General features: G+C 42.4%; 1 protein-coding gene across 1 annotated transcript in view; it reads right to left on the bottom strand.

The window, feature by feature from the left end:
• Positions 1–23: 23 nt before the first annotated feature.
• The window catches only part of ALDH7A1 (aldehyde dehydrogenase 7 family member A1), a 42,999-nt gene continuing 18,457 nt past the window's right edge, over positions 24–24,565 (bottom strand). The window contains exons 8-19 of the mRNA XM_006736166.3: positions 22,546–22,623; positions 20,048–20,145; positions 15,765–15,806; positions 14,632–14,726; positions 12,790–12,874; positions 11,287–11,393; positions 9,360–9,476; positions 7,987–8,084; positions 7,709–7,782; positions 4,132–4,207; positions 2,692–2,748; positions 24–258 (exon numbers count right to left, since the gene is read on the bottom strand). Of these exons, the coding sequence (XP_006736229.3) occupies positions 2,694–2,748; positions 4,132–4,207; positions 7,709–7,782; positions 7,987–8,084; positions 9,360–9,476; positions 11,287–11,393; positions 12,790–12,874; positions 14,632–14,726; positions 15,765–15,806; positions 20,048–20,145; positions 22,546–22,623 (925 nt within the window). The 3' untranslated portion in view covers positions 24–258; positions 2,692–2,693. The remainder of the gene's footprint in view (positions 259–2,691; positions 2,749–4,131; positions 4,208–7,708; positions 7,783–7,986; positions 8,085–9,359; positions 9,477–11,286; positions 11,394–12,789; positions 12,875–14,631; positions 14,727–15,764; positions 15,807–20,047; positions 20,146–22,545; positions 22,624–24,565) is intronic.

The following is a 24,565-nucleotide window of genomic DNA, read 5'->3' as shown; positions in this document are numbered from 1 at the left end:
CAACCAACTGAGCCACACAGGCGCCCCAAGCACAAAATTTTTTAATAAGCATTATAACAAAAATATGTGCTCATAGTTGTTAGAAACATGTGTAGAAAAATTATGAAGAATTAGTTTCCAAAAAAGCGTTCAGAATCAGTTTTACTTGATTTCTATATGTAAGACTAGATCTGCCAGTCACCCCAGCATGCTAGAAAATTGGCCACCATATCACGGCTTTTACAGATACACAGGAGGATGGAGAGCCTCCTTAAAAACCTAAAAGAGAGAAATTATAAATGTAAAAAATTTTAAGGTAAAACAAACACTGATACAGTTTATATCTTAGAACATTTGTTTAAAAATATCATCCTGGGAAAACCCAGGACATAAGAAAATATTTCAGTCAAAAATCCCTTGCACAATTTCACAAAATAACAATGGCCTGTCAGCATGTGATTCCTAAAAGTGTTTTAAATGGTGCTTTACTTTCTTCAGATAGTAATACAGTCCCTAAGACAGGGCTAAAACACTTAAACATTGTGACCCAAAATAAAAAAGGCAAAACAAAGCCATAGCAAGATTTTTAAAGTTAATGCCCAAATTGCATGATTTTCTTAAGCAACTACTTATTTTAAAAAGTACAGATAATCTCAATATAGCATAATCCAGTCTATGATGAACTTTAAAAAATGGAGAAAATTTGGCTTTCAGCAGGATCATTTCATGAGATGTTTCAAGGTGAACTAGGTCAATATGGAGCATACAAGTGCGTGTGTGCATGTGTGTGTGTGTGCTGGAAATGCATGATTTCAAGCACCTCATTCTCCAACATCATTTTCTTTTTTGTGGGTTTTAATTTTTATCAAAGTTATACATTCTCTTGACTTAAAGACTCAAACAGTTCTCTAAGACATGTTCTGAGAAACAGCCATCCCCTCCCATCTCCACACCTGACCTCCCATTTATCCTCCTGAGACAACACTTCTTTCAGAATTTACCTCCCTATCTCCATCAACCTTTTTTTTTTTTTTAAGATTTTATTTATTTATTTGAGAGAGAGAGAATGAAAGAGCACATGAGAGGGGGGAGGGCCAGAGGGAGAAGCAGACTCCCTGCCGAGCAGGGAGCCCAATGCGGGACTCGATCCCGGGACTCCAGGATCATGACCTGAGCCGAAGGCAGTCGCTCAACCAACTGAGCCACCCAGGCGCCCTCCATCAACCTTTCTTAAGTCTTTCTTACGTCTGTAATTTTAGGCATTGCTGATTTTCCACTAGAGAACAGGAACTGTCCGCCTCTTTGATGTAACCCCAACTTCTTCCTGCCCATATGCTCTCAACAGGTATCTATCACCAGCATTTCACTTAATTAATATTCAAGGTTGACAACAGCATGCCTTGGTAAGCCTAGTCCCAGCTACGCCATGGGACATATTATGAATACCTTTCCCACCCTGATAAATTTTTAATTGCTTCGTTTTTTCATTTGCTTACTTCTCCGTCATAACTCAACCCACTCTTTGCCAGTCATCCAAATCTCTCCATACACCCTGATGCATTAGGTTATCTACAAATGTCATCTTCTTGGAAGGCTTCTGCCCAGGTCTAACCCAGCCGGGCAGGATAGACTGCCAGGAAGACAGAAGACCTTCAAGAGCCAAAGTGGGCTCCACAGGCAACTTTGGGCTGAACCACTCCAAAGGCTCGGTTTCCCAAGAGAAGGAGGCAGATTCTCAGCCACGAATAAACTAACTTTCCTCCTTTCACAAAAAAAACACATGCTGCCACACACAGAGTGGTCATTCTCCCGGAACAAATCCAAGGGCAACTGCACAAATGTAATAGCTATAAAAATGGTCTAAGGCTGCATAAGAAACCCAGACACGATTTCCACAGACACGGGCAGAGTCCTTGGCAGGTGCAAAACCTATGTCCACCATGCATATCTTTTTTGTGGTGACACAAGCCAATATGAGCAAGAGAAGTCATAATGGTGATAAAGACCCTTAGTCATTTCATACAGAGCAAGTCATTCCACATGGGCGCTGTGCTGTGCTAACCCACATGCAAGGAACACGAACACACTCCCTGCAAACACGCTAGAGGCTAATGTGAGTCAATACTCACTACGGCAATCTTTATTCACACTCAGCAGATGTTCCTGCATCTACCCAGAAGACTTCTAGTTTCTTCTCCATTCTATTCTGTTTTTCCAATTTCCTCCTATTGCATCTACTTTTTTTTTCTAAATTATAATAAAAAATTCTTAAACTCGGGGCGCCTGGGTGGCTCAGTCGTTGAGCATCTGCCTTCGGCTCAGGTCATGATCCCAGAGTCCTGGGATCGAGCCCCACATGGGGCTCCCTGCTCCGCGGGAAGACTGCTTCTCCCTCTCCCATTCCCCCTGCTTGTGTTCCCTCTCTCGCTGTGTCTCTCTCTTTCAAATAAATAAATAAAAAATCTTAAAAAAAAAAAATTCTTAAACTCACAAACTACTAGTAACAAAAAATCCTTTTACTAAATATGGCTATGTCATGACAATTTAGCTTTATTTTTAAAAAATAAGTCTCTTGATTTAGCTGGGGCCTGAGGGTTAAGAGACTAGCCACTGTTGTAATCGAAATGATGCATTTATTCAGGGCAAATCTTAATTTTCTTCATCTTCAGAAGAAATGCCTATAAATCTGAAGTAACGTCAATTTACTGTCACCTTCACTGAAACTTGATTCCTTGAGCCAGAGGAAGGTCCTTACTGTAGTTGATGGTACTAGAGGGGAAAAAAAAATGAACAAATTCAATGAAGGGTAGTACATACATAATATAGAATGTTTTATACCATTAAGAAAATCTAGCATTTCTATACACATAACAAGGTGAAATGTCCGAGATACAAGTTGGTAAAGAAAAAAAATTAGGATACGAAACAAGGTTAGTACAGATCCAGTTTTATAAAAGAGAAAAGACAAAGGGGAGAAACACAGAAATCTGGAAAAACACGTATCCAATATGTTATTCATAGTCTTCAGGGCACAAGAATATGGGGATCCACTCTAGATGTCGGGTGCGCAAGGAAAGTAAAAGGAACGTAATTGATTTCAAAGAACAGGAACCAGGAAACAAACAAACAAAAATAAACAAAACCCCACAACAACAAAGAATGGGAACCAGGACAGTGTGCATGTGTCTGGGACTTAAGGCACAGACAAAAGCACCTCAGAATTTCCAGACAGACATCAAGTCACTGAGGCTCTAAGGGGCTAAGTTTGGGAATCCACCTGAGGTTACAGGGCTAGTGAGAAGCAATAAATTGAGACTAAGATGAGCATCCTTGGATCCTCAACTTGTGTTCTTTCTATAACATAACATCACATGGGCCTGACCCACATATTGTTTTAATACACTTGGGTAAAAATATTTCCATCTAAGGGAAAGGAAAAACAGCATACAAGTGGGGCGCCTGGGTGGCTCAGTCAGTTACGTGTCCGACTATAGATTTCGGCTCAGGCCATGATCTCGGGGTCATGAGATCCAGCCCTGCATCAGGCTCTGCGCTCAGCGTGAGTCTGCTCGAGATTCTCTCTCTCCTTCGCCCTCTGCTCGTCCCCCAGCTCGTGTACCTTCCCAATAAATAAAGTATTAAAAAAAAAAAAAAACCAACCCCAAAATAGCATACAAGTAGAACAACCAACTCCTAGTAAAATTCTCCCTAGTAAAATTCTCCCTCACTAGCCACCGGTGTGCTGGGTAAACGAGCTAATGCACCGTCACGAGCCATGCTCACTCCTGTGGCCTGCAGGGGCCCTGCACACCTCCCCTCTGCTACTGCTCCTACCATCTGCAAGGGTGGTGGCCCCACCCAAGGAGAAAACTGAAAGTACAGCTTCTCCCACTCTCTCCTACTAGTTGACCTTCCAATGTCCTGCTCCTCTGGTGTTTCCAGACAGAAACCACCACCGAGACAGTTTCACAGTCGAGCCCTGGGCACTAGCTGAAATGGGACAAAAAAGGGAGACAAGTAACAGTACAGGATGGATGCCCTGGGAGGGGACAGCTGCAGTTCGTTACAAAACCAAACTGAAGTGAAGCCGCACGGAAAAGCACATTCCAATGGCTCGAAGCTCAAACCCACCCTCCCAAAGCCTTTTCTTACCAAGTGGATCTTCTCATGTACTGTTTCCAGGCATCGCTACCAGACTCCCGGCCACCTCCAGTGTGCTTTTCTCCTCCTAGACAAATACACAAGAAGTTCACAGGTCGTGAGCAGTTTCTCCGGGTGCAGCCTCTTCTTGGGAGCACGGAGAGAAACACACCGAAAGGAGACCAGAGCTACCTGACCAATGAGCTCCCATTTAGCTCAGAGTATCTCCTCTACAAACAAAAGACAGAGACCAAATAAACAGGAAAAAAGAACTAAGAGGGGGAAAAAAAAAACCCCAAAAGGAATAAAGAGGCAACAAATTTGCCAGAAACAAAAGAAAACCAACCTTACCATTAGACCAGATATTAAGATGGGAAACTTCTGGACAGTGGAAATATAACTTTCTCATTTAAGCTTAGCTATACACAATTTTCAACAACATATATACACTGCTTTTATAATATTCTGAAATATAACATGAATGTCCTTATATCATAAGAAGGTAATGAGTCCATAAAACAAGAAAAGGATACTATGTACAACGTGCCATCAAAGCACAAGTCTTGGTGGTGTTTTTAGTAACAGCACAGGAGAAAAGACTCAACAGAAGAGCTAGAAGAAAAATCTGAGCAGGTGTCTGGCTGGCTCAGTCCGTGCAGTGTGCGACTCCTGATCTCGGGATTGTGAGTTTGAGCCCCACGTTGGGGATAGAGATTACTTAAAAACAAAATCCTAAGGGCACCTGGGTGGCTCAGCCGATTAAGCGTCCGACTCTTGATTTTGGCTCAGGTCATGATCTCAGGGTCATGGGATCGAGCCCTGTGTTGAGCTCTGCACTCATCGGGGAGTCTCCTTGAGATTCTCTCTCTCCCTCTCCCTCTGCCCCTCACCCAGCACGCAGGCATTCTCTCTCTTCTCTCTAAAGTAAATAGATCTTTAAAATAAATTAAATTTAAAAAATCTTTAAAAAAAAATGAGGAAATCTCCCATATAAAAAAAAAGATGGAAAATAGGAGGGAAAAGATAACAAAAATAGACAATGCTTCAAGAGATAACATTCAAGTAATAGTTCCAGTAATTAGAAAAATTGGGGTGCCTGGCTGGCTCAGTCAGTAGAGCATGCAACTCTTGATCTCAGGGTTTTAAATTCAAGCTGCATACTGGGTGCAGAGATTACTTTAAAAAGCAGGGGCACCTCGGTGGCTCAGTCGATTAAGTGTCTGACTGTTGGTTTCAGCTCAGGTCACGATCTCAGGGTCGTGAGATGGAGCCCCAAGTCATGCTCAGCATGGAGTCTGAGATTCTCGCCCTCCCTATCCCTATGCCCCTCCCCCTCAACATTCTCTCTCTAAATAAAACCTTAAAAAAAGAGAGAGAGAAAAAGTGGAAGGGAAAAAATTTGTCAAAAATACTACGAAAACAGAACTAGCAAAAACATCCCAGCCCTGAAAATTATGAGCCCCAATACTCTAAAGCTAATCACTGGCCCAATGTCCAAGAAAAATTTGTACAAAGACCTCCACTGACATAAATAGGAAAAAATAAAAAGAGATTGGAAATCAAAGTGGACTGGGTTCTTCATCCACGATACCAGAAATCATAATGCAAATGAATAACAACTGCAAAAGTCTGAGGAAAAATTATTGCAAACTGTGCAGGAAAGACACAGCAGGTCTGTTTGCAATGTTGCTGCCTGTGGGAACCTGGCTGCTAAATAGTTCCCTACACAGACATAAAACTTCTCCTAAATGATAAAAGTGTCTCACGGGGCCTCAGCTGTTTTGGAACAATGTGGTTTATGTTAAACCCCTGCTTCCTCCTTCAGGGAGTCTGGAGTTTCGGTATATGCCAGGGAAAGGAGGCCTGGGTGACCAGCCCCCAACAAAAGCCTTGGGTGCTGAGTCTCTCATGAGTTTTCCTGGTAGATAACATGTCACATTTGTCGTCCCGATCCATTGCTGGAAGAATGGAGCACTTCGTGTGTGACTTTGAGGGGGAGAACACGGAGAAGCATGGTTCCTCTGGTTTCCTCTTGACCTCACCGAGCATGATAACATCATGCCACACACACAGAAGAGGAAGGTTTAAGAAAGTTCATCTATGCTAACAGAGGGTCAACAAATAATGTCTAAAGTGGAGAAAGAGTAAACAGTTAAAGCACCCTACTTTGAAAAACTGAAGTAGGGGCACCTGGCTGGCTCACTTGGTGGAACACACCGCTCTGGATCGAAGGGCTGTGAGTTCCAGCCCCACGATGGATGGAGAGATTGCTTATAACTAATAAATAAAAAGTAAAAAAAGTAAGGGGAAAAAAAAAAAAGTAAATTTACTCAAAGTAGTTGCTGCTGGGAATGAAGCCGGAATAGAAAAGTGGGAGAACCCCCTTTCCCATTTAAAAATTATAACTTGCGCAGGCTCCAAGGAAGAAGAGTCAGGTGCACAAAGAAGTGTGGGCTACAAACGGAATAAAGGCCTGCAGGGGGAGAGACGGACACTGGTGCACGCAGGCCACCAGGGCCGAGCCTGAAGGAAAGCAGGAGCCTTTCATCAAAGTCGGCACACTGAATAGTAAGGGCAGCAAACACTGGGCTAAAACACTAAAAACTGCCTTGAACGATTTAAACTGTTGGAGATATTAATGCATGTGTGTTTTCCTCTACACATATACAGACATATATGTAAGTATAAACAAGGTAATCTGTTTTCACTATACTTCCCCTCATTTTTGGTTGTAATGCTTAACCCACGATTGTTAGTTGGAATGGCTTTAAAAAAAAAAAAAAAAACTATTAACCACGAGAAAATACAAGCAGAACCCAGTGTAAAAAAACAAGTTGGTATTTTATCTAAAATAAAAGCTAATGTTTAACACTTACCACATCCCTTTGCAACCAAAAACCAGAGCTCTTCGTGTGACGGAATCTGGCTTATCTCTAAAGCCAGGGGTTCTTAATGTTCTTTGGGTCATAGACCATCTCCCCAAAAAAGAGATGCCACCATTTCAAGGGGTCACATATCCTAAGCTAAGGGCCCCGGCTCCAGTGTGATGCTGTGTTTGAGAATAAAAAGTCGGATCTTGGACAATCACTCTGAATGTGGCACGTAAGCTCCTCTTAAGCATGTTAGAACAGATTCTTACCAGGTTCTATTATTTCGGTTTCTTGGTCAAACTTTTCTAAAAGCTACGACTGCTTTTCCCTTGCTGCCCAAATTGTGTCCCCTCCCCAAATCCCTATGTTAAAAACCTAACTTCCAATACTTTGCTGTATTTGGCAAAAGGACTTTCAAGGAGGTAATTAAGCTAGAAGTCGGAAGCCCAAAAAAGAAGTCATAAAGGTACGGCCCTATAACAATAGGACTGGTGTCCTAGGAAGGGAAGAGGCACCAGGGATGTACGGGCAGGCACAGAGAAAAGGCCACGTAAGGACTGAAGAGAGGCCTCAGGAGAAACCAGCCCCGCCAACACCTTAACCCTGGACTTGAGAACGTCAGTTTCTGTTGTCCAAGCCACCAATGCCATGGTGTTCTGTTATGATACCCCGACCACCTAACATGCTGCCCCTAGCATGGAAAAGGATTCTCTACATACCGAATGCACCTCCAATCTCAGCCCCACTCGTGGGGATGTTGACGTTCACAATGCCACAGTCTGATCCTTTCGGTCTGTGTGTAGAAAGGGAAGCATGGTTGAGAGCAACATACAGGAAATTAAGAAACAAAACAAACAAAAAAACCCAAACAAAATCTCTAAGACTCTCGATGCTCAAAAATGGTCTTTCAACTACGATGGTTTCGTTTTCTTTTTTTGTAAGCCCATTCACCACACATATTAGGCTTATGTAAATTCCCAAAATAGACAAATTATACCCAAGCCAGCGAAAGATTCTGCCCAAATCCTTGGTAAAGATGCTACTTGAAAGTCCCTGTTTCACTTCATTATTCCAAGCAAAGACTTCTTCTTCATTCTGAAAGGACAGACAATGGAAGATGTTAGAGGACGCAGTGTTCAGGTCAAAGTTCACGATGGTACATTTCATGAGATGTACCAGTATAATTTCAGTGCATAAAAGTAAACCAAAATCTCCATCTCTTACTAATTGTTTCTCTTATACACAGCTTTGCGGGGTTTTCCCTTACCTGTACTCTGAGAAACAGAGATGAGGACATGCTTCCATTCAAGCTGCTACATCTAGGAGCCAATATTTACTGAGCTCCTACTATATGCAACCCACTGACCTAAGCACTTTGCATGCATTTAGGTATTTAATCCTCATCCAATGATACAGGTTTTATATTATCCCCAATTTACAGATTAGGCAAGATACACTAAATAATTTACTCAAGAATTCACTCACATACACACAGTACAAAACATAAAATTATCCTCTCTAGTCACATGACGTGAAACAATACTAAGACGATTTAAATCAAGGTTTTTAAAAAGCAGTCCTGGGGCGCCTGGGTGGCTCAGTCATTCAGCGTCTGCCCTCGGCTCAGGTCATGATCCCAGGGTCCTGGGATCGAGCCCTGCATCAGGCTCCCTACTCAGTGAGAAGCCTGCTTCTCCCTCTCCCTCTGCCTGCCGCTCTGCCTACTTGTGCTCTCTCTCGCTCTGTCAAAATAAATAAATAAAATCTTTTAAAAATAAAAAGCAATACTATAATTGCAAAAAGATGTGATTCTCATTATTATAGTTTAACTATTAATCATGGCACATTCAAACCTTGATTCGATTGCCAAATATCTGCTGGCATGGCTTGGGCCTGTCTCACGGTGGGAAAGGAGACCCTCTAGCTCTTTCCGTCTACTAAAACCCCCAGTCTCTCCACAGATACAGGTTACAATTGTAAGTCTTAGATCGCTCATGTAGCTTCTCATTTGTCTGCTGATACTCAGCACTCAGGCTATGGGACTATCTGGTCCCTTCCGTGTGGAAGCTGACCATCAGGCCTACACAGCTCAGAACAGGTGACACGTGAAGGAGAGCCAGTCTCCATAAATTCCAATCCGGTCCTCAGCCTGCCTTGGTTTCCCTGACAGCGAGCCCGACATGTTCCACAGTATATAGTGTTCATCTCATCACGGTTTAGCCTTCACCTTCAAACTCCTACTATCACAGTGACTTCCTAAAACCTCCCGAAAGGCTAACCGAGTGTAATTTCATATACCTTCATTTTCTTTCGTCTTCGCAGTTGTTTCAACATCAAACTCAAGAAAAGGGAAACAGAATCCATTTTTACCTTGAATTTAAAGACGTAAAGAATCGGAGCAAACGTCTCTGTGTGTGCAATGGACGCGTTGTGGGCCAGACCTGTCACAATTGTCGGTTCTACGTAATTGCCACGGCGATCCATGACCTTCAGTAGAGAAATAAAGTAATGAGAATGAAGGCATTTTGCTTTCTGGTACTTCGGGTCAGAGGACACAAGCTTTCCCTCTACTTAGAGGAGAGAAAAAAATAAACACCATTTATACAGATAAATTGTTTCCCCAAAGTAACTTCCCACCATGAACAAAAATCTTCTCTGTCTCCTGTTGATACTAACTTAGTTGGTCAAAGAAAAATAGAAAAAGGAGTGAAGGAGCAAAAGCTGTGACATGTGACGTGAGCAAGTGACACTGAAAAAAAGTGACAGGCGGTTTTTTAAAAAGTTTATATAATGTAAAAACAGGTCATCTATACTGTCTGAAGACTGTATTATACCCCATCTCCAAATTCCTACATGGAAGCCTTAACCCCCCCAGTGTGACTGAAATTGGAGACAGACCTTTAAGCAAGTAATTAAAGTTAAATGAGGTCACATGGGTGGGGCCCGAATCTGACAGAATAGAGTCCTTACAAAAAGAGAAAGAGATACCAGAGACTTATTCTCTCCACACTCAATGCGTGGACACTGAGAAGGAGGCCGTGTGCATGGTCTGTGTGCCAGGAACAAAGGCCTCACCAGAAACCAACCCTGCCAGCACCCTGACTTTAGACTCAGTCCCAAGAACTATGAGCAAAGTGAATTTCTATTGTTTTAATGACCCAGTGGAGCATTTGGGTGGCTCAGTTAGTGAAGCGTCTTCCTTTGGCTCAGGTTATGATCTCAGCGTCGTGGGATCAAGCCCCGCGTGGGGGGCTCCCTGCTCTGTGGGGAGTCTGCTTCTCCCTCTCTCTTTGCCCCTCCCGCACCCCGCTCGTGCTCTCTCTCTGAAATAAATTCTTAAAAAGAAAAAAAAACCTGTAGGTTAGTCAATACTGTCCAAATAACTGATTTTGTGGATTGTACTTAATTACTTGTCTTCAAAATCTCTCATTTATAGTATTACACATTTTCTTGCTTATTGATTTGACTCCTCGTTTTTCTTTTTTTTTTGCTGAAATTTCTTCCTTTGTTAAGAGAGGTTATCAGTTTCTAAATACCAGGATGCATATTTCTAACTGAGCTTTGTATTGCGCTATGAAAGTCTTCTACACCGTTGTTTGTCCTTGGCATGTTCTCACGTATCCGTTGACAGACACTTCAAAGTTCTATGGGAAATGCAAAGTCCATGGTTCTGTGGGAAAGGAGTTCAAAACTCTGCACCACTGCATAGACCATCATGAGGGCTAAGATTTATATAGTATAAAAATGGGAATACTACATCAATGGAGAAATGAAACCCAACTGTCAATCCACTGATTAGACTAACATACTGACCAAACAAACAGCCAACCAGTTATGCTCATTATTCTCATTACCCTTTATGCCAAAATTGCCTTTATAACCAATTAGTTATGCAACAATAATGTTTTTGGTAAAAATGCTGGCAGCAAAGATGCCTATTATGGCCAAACTACCTAGGATCCCGTTTTTGATACCCTGCCTTTTAAAAGCAACCACTAAATACGGATTCTGACTGCTCTGAACACAAAGTCTTTTACTGTCCCAGGAAAAGGAGGTCCCCCTTCCATACACATTCCCAGGGACTCAATTCAACAACCATGGCTCTGAGTTTCCTGTGCGTCCTTCCAGAAGTGTTCCATGCATTTTATGTTCTCAGTCACCAAAACACTGATTTCCCCCCTTATAAAAGGGATGGAGAAAAGACAAGACAGCAGGAGACCCTTCACCCATCTGCCCAGAGCCCTGCTTGTGCCTAAGGAAGCAAAAATGTGTCACTACTAAGCTCAGGTGTCATTACCTTGCCACCATAGACCACGGTGCCACCTTCTTTCTTTGCTTCCTCCACTGCTTCCAGAAACATGTTCACTGCCTGTTTGGTGTGGAGTGGCCCATAGAGAACATTAGCTGCACAGAAAAAGGAATGCTCTTAATCTCACCCTGAATGGCATCATTTTATTGTTAGACGAGCTCTCCCAATGGACAGCCCCATCTCTTCATACAGCCCTCCAGTGTAGGGCAGGAGTCCGCAACCTTTCCCAGTAAAACGACAGGAAATACTGAATCCTCTGCAGGACATATGGTCTCTACCACAACCACTCATCTCTGCAAGGGGGGCAAAAGTAGCCACAGAAGACACGGAAACCAGGGGGTGGGGCTGTGTCCTGACAAAGTTTCTCTACATGAACAGGGGGCAGGCCAAATCCGTCAACCCCTGGGTTAAAGGAATGGCTATCAAAGAATCAGAGCACTGCATTAAAATTTAAGATCCGGGGGGCCTGGGTGGCTCAGTCAGTGAAGCGTCTGCCTTCGGCTCAGGTCACGATCCCAGGGTCCTAGGATCAAGCCCCGCATCGGGCTCCCTGCTCAGTGGGAAGCCTGCTTCTCCCTCTCCCACTCCCCCTGCTTGTGTTCCCTCCCTCTCTCTGTCAAATAAATAAAATCTTTAAAAAAAAAAAACAAAAACGTAAGCTCCATTTATTCATGACCATGAGATCATTCTCTAAAAACTTCACAGGCTCAGAAGCTGCTGTGGAATTCAATGGGAAGAGACGGATGCTGTTGGAATGCAGAGCCTTAAAGGGGACCAGGGGACAGAGGAAGAAGGGGATTCAGGTACGCCTCAGTGAGGAGGTGGCACCTTAAGAGCATCAGGCATGGGAAAAGCGGGGTGAAGAGCATTTCCAATGGAAAGGGCAGCAGGATGGAGCCTGGGACACTCGGAGCTCCGCGAGAAGGATGGAGAAGCTGGAGCTCAGGGAGCAAAGGAGCAAATGGTACACAGGAGTCACGGTGGGTAAGAGGGGGAGGCAGAGGTCCCATCATGAGAGACTGTGAGCCGGATCCAGAGGGACTGGGAAGGAATCCAGGTTTTAGCTGGAGCAGTTAGCAGTCACTGGAATGTAGGAAGCAGGAATGTGATTTGTCATCTAATTACATTAAAAAAAAAAAAATCACTCTGGCTTCTCTGGAAGGCAGAAGTGGAAGCAGGCAAGTCAGCTAGGTGACTCCTGCAGCCTTCCACGAGGATGCTCGTGGCTTGCACGGGAGTTTTAAAAGTGAAGAGAGAAAAGCTCATCCGAGTCATCCCATCAGAACACCACATCCTAAGCTCACCCACCAGCTGACATCAAGCACTGAGGATCCTAAGCTAGGAGCGGACGTGACACCCCAAGTGCCCAATAACCCTGCTTCTTATGTCCTCAGGCCTCTCAGGAAAGGAAAAACAGCAAGTATGAGATCAGAAACACTGGTAAGACCAGTTGTTAAAAACGAACATCTTTGAAATAAACCAGATACTCACAGTCCCATGGGTTCCCCACACGGATCTGTGCATAGGCCTTTTTAAGTCTATTTACAACTTCATCATGGATGCTTTCGTGTAAAAACTAAGTGAAAAAAGAAACATTCAGGAGAATAGTCAAACGTACAAATTTGTTAACAATGTGAAACTTTCCATAATTGTACTGATTTACAACTCATAATGGTTTTTAAACACTATGACCTCTGAAAACATAAGCAAATAAAGTATTAGATAATTTCTAATTCTAATATTAACTACATTAAGGCAAAATAATTTCCACTTGGTGGATGTTAGAAAAAAATTTTAGGCGATGTCTTTATCAAGTTTCTAAGGACCCATCTGGCCAAGCTTCACACATCAATTAAGCCTGTTTTGGTTCTAGAGTGTTTGACATCTTAATTACCAGAGAACCTCAGGTTTACCTGTCCCTGTGGTGACTCGACATCATAGCAGAATAGTCGGCCTACTGATGCTGTGTAACACGCCCTTAGCCTCAGGCCAAGTAGGGCTCGGGAGGGAGGCCTCAACCAGGAGGACCGCCCTTGGACTCACTCGAGGTAAGATGTAAGTTCCATGCTCTGCTCCCACCGACAGAAATGAACTTGTCAAGCCATCCATTCTCTGGGTTGGTCTCCATATAACAAATGGATTGACAGTCATGGAGAGGTCCACAGTACTGGAATGGATTTTTCTACATACCATTAACTGTCCCTATGGAAACCAATCTGGGCAGTGACTAATAACATCCTCTAACATTTAACACTAAATATAAAGCCTGATTATGTACACTTGCCCCAACACACAAAGGAAAGTAAAACTCAGCCGAATAGACAAACGCTTGACTTCCATCTCATTTCAAATTTTACCATGTGATTATCTTTTGGAGTACCGATTTCTGTCTTAGCGTTAGCGTAGTAAATGTTTAAAGCAAACAAATTCAGTACTTTGTAAATGTTCTATGAACATCCTATCTCAGATTTTTTTTGAGAGCTTCAACTATGGAACAACGAAGGAAATACAGATAATCAATTGTTGTAAAATACATGAAAAATGAATATGAAAAGTTACAGAAAAAGGAGACTTACTTTCCAGGTATCTTTTATTCTAATTTACATTATGTCAACCTTATAAAGAATTGGTTCATTCTCACTATGGGTGAGAATAAAAACACAAAGTCATGAACATCAGGGTTGTATCCCACACAAAACTGAAATCTAGCTCAAATCTAAGTATGGAGATTAAACCTTCCAAACCCCACACACGGATGCTAAACCACATCCTCCCTGAATGCTCTTAATACTGATGTGTTCTGTACATTTGTGTGCAGACTACATATTCATACAGAGACAACAAACAAAGTCGTCTGCTTTTCAATAAACCATGCCATATCAAGTCTAGATCTAATACCAGACTTACAGGCCCAAAATTAAAATCTTAATAATATTTTACTACTTAAAGTGTTTTTATGAAAAAACCAAGGCTATGTTTCAGCAAATGATTTGCAAATTCTCTAAACTTTTAGCTGATTTTATTCTCTAAGTGACATTGGACTTTGTCCATATTGTTCTAGGTTTAAGACTGAAAACAGGTCTCATTCCCCAGTCGAACTCCAATCAATGAGCCTGAGTCCACTTTTAGTTTGGGGTGGAGGAGGAGGCAGAGTCCCTGGTTGATCAGCACCATCTGCCTTGAGCAAGGAAGAGAGTAACAGGACCACAGATGTGCCAACCACGTCTGCAGAATACATTTTTCTAGCAGTACTTCCTAACAGGACAATGTGATCCTAAGTGGGGTTTGAAGACAACGTCATCCGACGTCATGTGCCCTCGCAGACACACTCACCAGGCGCCTCGCAGTGGTACACCTCTGCCCAGCTGTCCCCACTGCTGCGAAGAGAGTCGATGGAACAACTAAGCTGAGGTCCGCATCCTCAAAGGCTTAGAGAGACAAAGCAGATACCCATCAGTGTCGCCAAGTAGACTTGCTAACTGGTACTAAGTGATGTCCTCGAAAGCTCAGTAATAGACTATCAGCATTTCCCTTGTGCTAGAAGCATGCTCACATCACGGGGGCAACTTTTCTTCCAGGGAGGATTACATAAGAGCAGAATAATGAGCTCTAAGGTCTTTACCCCAGTACAGATGTCAAAGGAGATTAATAATGGTAGGTACCTCATGGGATTACTGTGGGGATTAAAGGAAATAACTCAGATGAAAGAGCTGAACACAGTATCTGTGAAACCCAGCGCTCGCTAAATGCTAATTATATTTTTGAATGAACGCTCTTTAACCAGATGGGTTCAACCAGAATAAAGCCATCACCACAGTCTTTTTAAATTTCTGGTGCACACCACAAATATATAGGCATTTACACATGACGATGATGACGGCAATATGCAAATTACCAAATTTTGCTTTTTATCACAAAATCCATGCTTCTATCAAGCAATCACCCTACTGATGTCCATTATCCAGAATAGGCTGGTAGCCTCTTTCCTTCTGTGCCCAACAACCGAAAAAGACAATCAAGTCAACTCCAAGCCTACAGGTAAACGATGCAATGCTTTAAGGAAGGACTCCTTCCCAGTATAAAAGCACTCAATATGTCATTACAGACAAGCTAATTTTTTTAAATATAAAGGAATCAGGAAGTTGTGTAAGAATTACTTATTCTAGAGAAACATGTGGGCAGTTTTCAGAAAGCAGGAGAAGGAAAAGAAAGAAACCATGCCGCACCAGAAAGTCTCGGGCACAAGCTCTAAGCCCCAAGTAGCGTTTTCCAACATGAATACCTGTCCCTCCTAGTCATCTCTGCCCTCAAACCTTTGTGTCCTGTCTCACAAGTAAATCCTGAAAGCCAAACTTATGTCTTAGAAGGACACAACAGAGGAAGGATGAGTTTCTATATGAGTTCTTTATGTTCACCGTGGCTACCAAAGCTATTCTGAACAGAAAATAAATGAAAGGCAGCCTTACCAATAATGGCATTGTTTCCTCCAAGTTCTAACAAACTTCTCCCTTTAAAAACACAAACACACATTAAAGCCCATTTCAGTATTTAACGCACACTGCAAGACGGCCTGAAATCACAGCCTATTTCAATTACGTTCTTAATTTATTTTCAGATTCCAAATGTAGCATGAGCATTGCATCCATGTCAAACTTCTTGATTTTCATACTGTACCAAGCTTATATGGCACAATGTCCGTACTCCTAAGATATACACTAAAATATTTAGTGGTAAAGAAACACAATGTTTCCAGCATTTCTTCAAAGGTTAAAAATAAACCAATAAGCACCCACAGTTTATGTGCGTGCGTGCATGTTGGAGAGAGAAAATGATAAATGGGGCAACACAGAAGCCATTGGGTGAATTTCATTTAAGGTATACAGGAATTCCTTGTGTTAGTCTTGTAACTTTTCTCTCATTGTGAAATTATACCCCCTGAAACTGTAAGTCTGGGAAATTGTGTAATTTGCCAAGATATTAAACAGAGAATTACCATATGACCTAGCAATCTACTTCTGGGTCCTTAACCAATAGCTAAAAGGTGGAAACAACCCAAGGGTCCATCAAAAAATGAGCAAATAAACAAAAATATTATCCAGCTCTAAAAAGGAAGATTATGACACATGCCACCACCTTTAAGACATGCTATGTAAAGCCAGCCAGCCACAGAAGGACAAATACCGGGTGGTGACGCTACTCATAGGAGGTTCTCAGACTGGTCAAATCCATGGAGAAAGAAAGCAGAATGATGGTTGCCAAGGGCTGGAGGATGGCAGAACTGGGGAGTTCGTTTTTAATGAGGATAAAATTGGGAAAACAAAAAAGTTCTGGAGAGGGATGGTGGGTTGCACAGCAATGAAAATGTACTTAATGACACAGAAGTATACACTTAAAATAGTTTAAATGATAAATTTTGTTATATACTATATATATAAATATATATATACACACATGTTTCTTTTACCACAATAAAAAAAGTTAAGAAATTTTTAAAAAATTTAAATCAGAAAGTATCAAATAGGCAGAAAGCTATGGCTCCTGAGTTACCATGAAATCTCTCCTCATCATCTGATACAGTGCCTTCAAATCTCTCTCCTGTTCATTTATATTTTCTTGACATCATAGGAACTAATTTGCTCTTACACCTTCCCCCTAAGTTGTTAAGAGCTGTTTAAAAATATCACTGCATACTATGGAACAAATTTTACTTAGCTCCTGCTCCCGTGTTGGATAATATTGATTATTGATCATCAACCTCTTGATTATCTAGTTCAGTCAGGGCCAAAGGGTAGGTCTATTAGAGCTCCTGATAAACATGCCAACTTACATTCCAGGAAAGTTACACAGCAGCCTACGAACGTCTACGAACACCATTCTTACCTTACACACCTCAGCAATAAAGAACAGAGATGTGCCTCGACTTTAGGGCTGTGTTTACTGCTGATCTTTTGAATATCTTTCCTTAAATGCCCTTTAAAATCCGCTTCTATGTAAATAAACACTACTTATTTGATATCAGGAGCACATGGGGCAGCAGGAGAATATGTTCTCTCTCCAATGCTCTGAAACAGTTAAGCACCCAGGGGACATTATAAGGAGATGGGGCTGTCATGACCAGAAGTAACTGCTACTTATCAGCCGTAGTCTTTACTACAACAGAGGATTTAATGATAGCTTGGCTGGCTACAGAGGAGGACGATGCTACCTGCTAAGAAAAGGAAGGCAACAGCGGAATCTGCACCTAACGTGGGATCCTGCGGCCCGGCTTCAACGGACACACCGCAGAGAAGGGACCTATACATTCCGTATCCTCCTACTTCTCTGCATGTTCCCTAATTAGACTCATAACCACCAACCCTCTCCAAGGAAAGAACCTATAACTGACGGCAGATGGATACGTGTTTCTGAAGACTGTAATCCTTCCACTAAACTACTACTTAAGAGAGAATAACCAACTATAGCTTTGAGTAAGAAGAAGGGGAAAGGAGAAGGAAGAGATGAATCTGCTCATGGAAGCAGCAGGATTAATGATCTTGAGCACGCCGGGACAAGCTTCTTGGGCCAGGTGTGGATCTTCGAACAAGTTATCTATTCAAAAGCTTTGCCCATTTTTTAATTGGGTTGTGCTTTATATTGTTGAATTTTAAGAGTTCTTTATTTATTCTAGATACGAATCTCTCATCAAAAAAGGATTTGCAAATATCTTCTCCCATTCTGTAGGTTTCTCTTTCCACCTTTTTGTTAAGTTTCTTTGGAAGCACCGAAGTTTTATTTTTGATGAAGTCTACTTAATCTTTTGTTGCTTGTGCTTTAGGTATCATATCCAAGAAACCACTGCCTTGACTATTCCTCTATTTTTTTCTATAAGTTTGACAGTTCTGGCTCCTACGTTCAGGTCTTCGGAATATTATTTTTTGTGTGTAAGATGAAGTAGGGGTCTAATTTCATACCTATGTACATGGATATCTAGTTGTCCCAGCACCCTTTGTTGAAAAGACTACTCTTTCTCCGTTGAAATGTCTTGGCACCCTTATCAAAAATCAAATGACCATAACTGGAAGGGTGTATTTCTGGACTCTCACTGTTATTCCACTTATCTTGACGTCTATCCTTATGCCAATACATCATCTTGATTACTGTATTTTTGTACCAAGTTGTGTTATCAGGAAGTATGGGTCCTCAAAATTTGTTCTTTTTCAAGACTGTTTCAGCCGCTTTGAGTCCTCCACAGTTCATCTAAATTTCAGGATCAGCCTGTCGATTTCTGCACAGAAGCCAGGTGACATTTTGAAAGGGACTGCAATCAATCTGTAGATTACTTGGGCAGTATTGCTCTTAGGCTGTAACAATACTAAGTTTTCCAGAAAGTGAAAATGGGATGTCTTTACATCTACTTAGATCTTTAATTTCCTTCAGCGATACTTTGTAGTATTCTGTGTGAAAGACTTCACCTCCTTTTGTTAATTTTTTTTTTTAAGATTTTATTTTTAAGTAACCTCCACACCAATGTGGGGCTCCACCTCACAACTCAGAGATGAAGAGTTGCATGCTCTACCTACTGAGTCAGCCAGGTGCCCCTGTTTAATTGATTATTAGGTATTTTATTCTTTTAGGGGTACCTGGGTGTTCAGTCAGCTGAGCGTCTGCCTTCGGCTTGGGTTGTAAATTCAGCCCGCATCAGGCTCCCCGCTCAACAGGGAATCTGCTTCTCCCTCTGCTCCTGCCCTCTGCTTGTGCTCTTTCTCCCAAATAAATAATAAAATCTTTCTTAAAAAAAGGTATTTTATTCTTTTTGACACTACTGTAAACGCAACTGTCTTCAGAATTTCATTTCCAGGTTATTCATTGCTAAGATATAGGAATACAAGTGATTTTTGTATAGTGATCGTGAATCCTGCAACCTGACCTTACTTAATAGCTCTAATGGTTTGTAAACTTCCTGTTTAAAAGCAACACCTGGAGTGCCTGGGTGGCTCAGTTGGTTAAGCATCTGACTCTTCATCTTAGGGTCTTGAGTTCAAGCCCTGCACTGGGCTCCATGCTGGGCATGGAGCCTACTTATATATATATATATATATATATATATATATATATATAAATAAATAAATAAATAAATAAATAAATAAATAAATAAATAAATAAATAAATAAATGGCAATGCCTTCGGGATGGGGAAAATAAACAAATAAAAGCAACACCTTTATAGCAAAACACCTGGCAGATTTAGTAGTCAAGTCTCATTTTAGGCTAGGGTTAGTCAAAATTCAGCAAAATCGCCAAAAACCGACAGTCAATATTATCTCTGAAAACTTCTTTAAGAAGCCGTAAAGTGGAGCACGCAAAATTCTGTGCCTACAACCCTTGTCAGTCATATATACGTAAAATGTGAAAGGAGAAGAACAGACTTAAGTCTTCCATTCCATATTCACTCTAGGTCCTGTCAATCCCTGCACCTATTTAAAGTGTGACTTTTCTGTTTTTAATTTGCCAAACACTTCCGATAGAAATCAAGAAATGCATTATCTTGATAGGATTTCGCTTTGGTCATTTAGGGGGAAAATGACATGCTTTTCCAAATTATGCTCTTAAGTTTGCAGTCTCCCCATTCATAACTGTATCCCTTTTCTCTTTTACTTGGACATTCAAATAAACATGGCTGGCGTCCCCACCGAAAGGAGAAAAACCCAACTTTGAGATTTCATATCCATAGAGGAGGGAATAGCAATGCTCATGAGAAAGCCAACACTTACCAAACCTCTCCTGCACCATAAGGGCCACCTGTTTTCCCACCTGGGTGCTCCCGGTGAAGGACAGCAGGTTCACCCGCTCATCTTTGGCCATTGCTGTGCTGCAGGGGAATAAACAAGGTCACCCAGGCAGAGAAGCCCAGCAATGGCGCCACCTACTGGCACCAGGCCAGAGCACTCTGACACGATTCCTCATCACAATACAGTAAGTCTATCCCAAGAGTGCGAGGGAAGGTCTTCATGAAAATGAACTAGATTTTCACAAGCAGAACCATACAGTCCAACAGGCTAACCTGGTTTGGGAGCTCTGTGTAAACAGAAATCACCTTGAGGACACTGTTAAGGATGAAAGTCCTGGGGCACCTGGGTGGCTCAGTTCGTTAAGCTGCCGACTCTTGGTTTCGTCTCAGGTCATGATCTCAGGGTCCTGGGATCTAGCCCCACATCGGGCTCCACACTCAGTGGGGTGTCTGCTTCAGGATTCTCCCTCCTTCTGTCCCTTCTCCCACTCACTCTTGAATGCTTTCTCTTTCTCAAATATTTAAAAAAATAAAGGATGAAAGTCTTTCCTATACATCATAACCTTAGTATTTCCTTGGTGAGCACCCCAATTATGTTGCAGACTCCTAAACTATTAATTCCTTTAAGAATTAAAAGTCTGAAGGGCGCCTGGGTGGCTCAGTCGCTGGGCGGCTGCCTTCGGCTCAGGTCATGATCCCAGGGTCCTGGGATCGAGTCCCGCATCGGGCTCCCTGCTCAGTGGGGAGCCTGCTTCTCCCTCTCCCTCTGCCTGCCACTCCCCTGCTTGTGCTCTCTCTCTCTGTGTCAAATAAATAAATAAAATCTTAAGAAAAAAAAAGAATTAAAAGTCTGAACACTATAGGGAAACATCCTAAGTATCTCTCATGGAAGCTCACTTTAAATAAAGACTGTGCTAGGATTTCCAGTTACCTCTAAGAAATATAGACCAAACACTATAGATCCAAATCTCTTGGCTCTGGGTTCTGGGCTTCAAAGGGCTTGGTATGGGCCAAGCAGATCAGCCACAGCATGAGACTAACCGTAGGGCTGGGACAGCTTGATGGGATAATGCATGCAGATGTCCCCAGGTTCAGCCAAGCAAACATGAGCGCTGATACTCAGAGAGGCTGTTACTTAAGGCACGCCTGCAAACACTCCTCCATCTGAGCTGGTCTAAGACCCATGTGAAGGACTGGATGCTCAAAGAGCACAAAAGACTAGGTCTTTTGTTACAATGTTGTAAATGACATGTAGATGGTATTTCACTAGGTACTCTACCTGTAGAAGTTGTATTTCCTAATATCTTCTCATTTCTATCAAAAGGACCAATGTATTATTCCTTTTTGAGACTGACCAGTAAGTGGAGTAGCATGGTAAGTGAAGGAGGGAGACCAACGTGTCAACCAAATCAGGCCTGACTCCGATGAGAGCACACCTAATTGAAGTCTAGGCCAGTAGTAGTAACTTCAACTTTCATCATGGATCAGGGCAATTATAGGTCCCGGCATAAGAAGAGGCTCAGATACCATGCTAAGTTAAAGAAACCAGACACAAAGCCCACATGTTGTAGGATTCCATTTACATGACATGTCCTCCAAAAGGCACATCTATAGAGACAGAAAGTAGATGAGTGGTTGCTAGGGGGAAGGGAGGGAATGCCAAGTGAGCGCTAATGGGGAGGAGGTTCCTTTTTGGTATAATGAAAATGTTCTCGAAGACAATAACGGTGACGGTTGCACAACACTGTGAATATTCCTTTTTTTTTTAAAGATTTTTTTATTTATTTAATTGACACAGAGAGAGAGAGACAGCGTGAGAGGGAACACAAGTAGGGGGAGTGGGAGAGGGAGAAGCAGGCTTCCAGCTGAGCAGGGAGCCTGATGCGGGGGCTCGATCCCAGACCCTAGGATCATGACCTGAGCTGAAGCCAGTCGCTTAACCAACTGAGCCACCCAGGTGCCCCAACACTGTGAATATTCTAAAAACCACTCAATTGTACCTTTTTAAAGAGAGAATTTTTATGGTATGTGAATTATATAGCCATTTTCTAAAAACAATACATATTTTAAAAGATGCCATATCCCCGAAGAGGTCCCTTTTTTGTTCAGCTGAGGGACCTAGACAACAGGACAGGTTCTCAGCTGAAGGAGTGAGACACCAGACTCAAATTCCACAGTTTTGTTTTCTAAGTAAGCACCTCTACGAACTAAGTGGCAGGAAGCCACAGACTTCCCAAAGTTACAGGGGTTTCTTATTTTAGGCTATAAACACCTCACAAAACTAGCTCTGGGCAATTAAAAAGATAATTCTTACTCATCCTCCAATAAAGCAAAGCCCAATGAGGTATGTGATAATAACGATCCGAAAAAACCCCTCTCCCCTCCTCAGCTGTCCTGGATTTCATTACTCTAATAAAGATGATCCTAACCAATCGACCCGGAGTCCTTCAACAGAAAGCTGCTCTGGGCCCACTGACCTACCCGATGTCCACTCCACCACAGGTCAGGGAACAGATCGCACCAGGCAGCTGGTTGTCCTCCAGGACTTTGGCTATTATCCTAGAAAGGGAAAAACAATTTCTAAGAAAGGGAACAATTTCATTTCTAAGGGTTTTTTTAAACTAGGAATAATTTCCCACCACCTGACTTTCCTGTTGCGACTCTCTCCCCCATCCCTTACCTCCCGCCCCAAACACGCAGGCCTGGATGTCACCTGACATATTAGACGCAAGATTTTCCAACACCTTAAAAGTACAACTTATTTTCCCTAAAATCTTAAGAAGAAAAATACATGGGGCACCTGGGTGACTCAGTCGGTAAAGCGTCCAACTCCTGATTTCAGCTCAGGTAATGATCTCAGGGTTGGGAGATCCAGCCCTGCATCAGGCTCCACACTGGGTGTGGGGCCTGCTTAAGATTCTCTCTCCCCCTCTCTGTCCCTCCCTGCCCCCCACCACTTCTCTCTTAAAAGAAAAAAGAAAAATACATGCAAAAAAGTAAAAGACACAATGCACTGATCAGGTAGCTCAAGTGTTCATTGTCTGCAAAGATTTTCTGCCCAACTCTGAACACATGGCTGGATTCAAGATGGCAGACTGATCATAGGGCATTTTTTTGGTCTCTTGCCCCAAGTCCATTAAAATGAGGGAAAGACATAAAAAGGAATAAGGACCATAACCTAGAAAAACGAAGAAAAGGAAAGGTGGTCCCCATCAGCAAATGAGAAGGTTCAACAGATCGCTGCAAAGAGATACCACAGCCAGGGAAGTGGTTGAGGATGAAACAGGGAACAGGCCCCAAACTTAGAGGAGCCACTGAGGAGACAGAGCAGAGGGGGCTGGACCTGCCGGCAGCACCTAAGCAAGTTCAAGACTAGTGCCCACTGGCCTCGCACCAAATCCTTGAATCCAGAAATATCAGCAGCCTCCAGGCTAGAGCACTGTGGGCCAGCAGAGCTTTTTCTTAAACATTATCCTACAACTTAACGTTATTTGAGTTAAACACAGTTCAATGCCACTTAAATCTGACAATGAGCTGTAAAAAAGGGCTCCAGTGATCCTGGTTTCTCTGACATTGGGTTCTTTCATTCATTTTGAGCGTCCTGAGGCATTCGGGCCCAGAGAGAGCCAAGGCTCTTTTCATCCATCACCCTAACCTTCCAGCAACTTTCTAATTTAAATTGCACAAAAAAATCTAAACCCTATACCCATTTCCATAAAAAAGATCTGTTATACATATATTCTCCAATTGTCCCCCAAAATGTCCCTGATAGCGATACTCTTTTTTCCTGTCCATCAAGGATCACACATGCAGTAGTCGTGTTTGAGACCAGATGTCAGGTTGTACAATTTCTTCCAGGGACTTAGGGTGTATCTACTGTCTGCACAAGGAGACGGACTATTCTTCAAGGGTGGGGATTCTGCTTTGCACCTAGGCGTTCACCAAACCATCTCCCATACTGCATGAGCCTCTCTGACGAGGGTTAACTCTCTGGTTCTGCTGCCCTGGTTGCCTGGTAAATGTTGGAATATCAACAAGGCTCCAGGGACACAGCATGACTTACGCTAGACATGACCCCTGAACAGGTCAACTCCACCTGGACTGGGATGACAATGTGAGAACTGGAAATGGGAACCTCAGGCTTTTTGGTCGTCGCTGAGCACAGGGACTCTTGTAACTTCATGTCCCTTGTGGGTAGCTAAAAGCTCTGCCTACGGAATTGTTCCAAGACATTTTGGGTCCTGTGGGTCAGCTGTCTGTCAAATAAATAAAATCTTAAAAAAAAAAAAAAATTATCTAAAGAGTGGCCATGTTCCCATATGAACATTTCAAATCCTCAGACTGTTTATTTTTTATTTTTATTTTTTTTTTAAAGATTTTATTTATTTATTAGACAGACAGAGACACAGCGAGAGAGGGAACACAAGCAGGGGGAGTGGGAGAGGGAGAAGCAGGCTCCCCGCAGAGCAGGGAGCCCAATGTGGGACTCGATCCCAGGACG

The sequence above is a fragment of the Leptonychotes weddellii genome, chromosome 7 (genome assembly GCF_054177405.1).
Source record: "Leptonychotes weddellii isolate Sample4059 chromosome 7, ASM5417740v2, whole genome shotgun sequence".
NCBI lineage: Eukaryota > Metazoa > Chordata > Mammalia > Carnivora > Phocidae > Leptonychotes > Leptonychotes weddellii.
The sequence above is the reverse complement of the archived record's forward strand: the minus strand, read 5'-3'. Positions and strand labels throughout refer to the sequence as shown.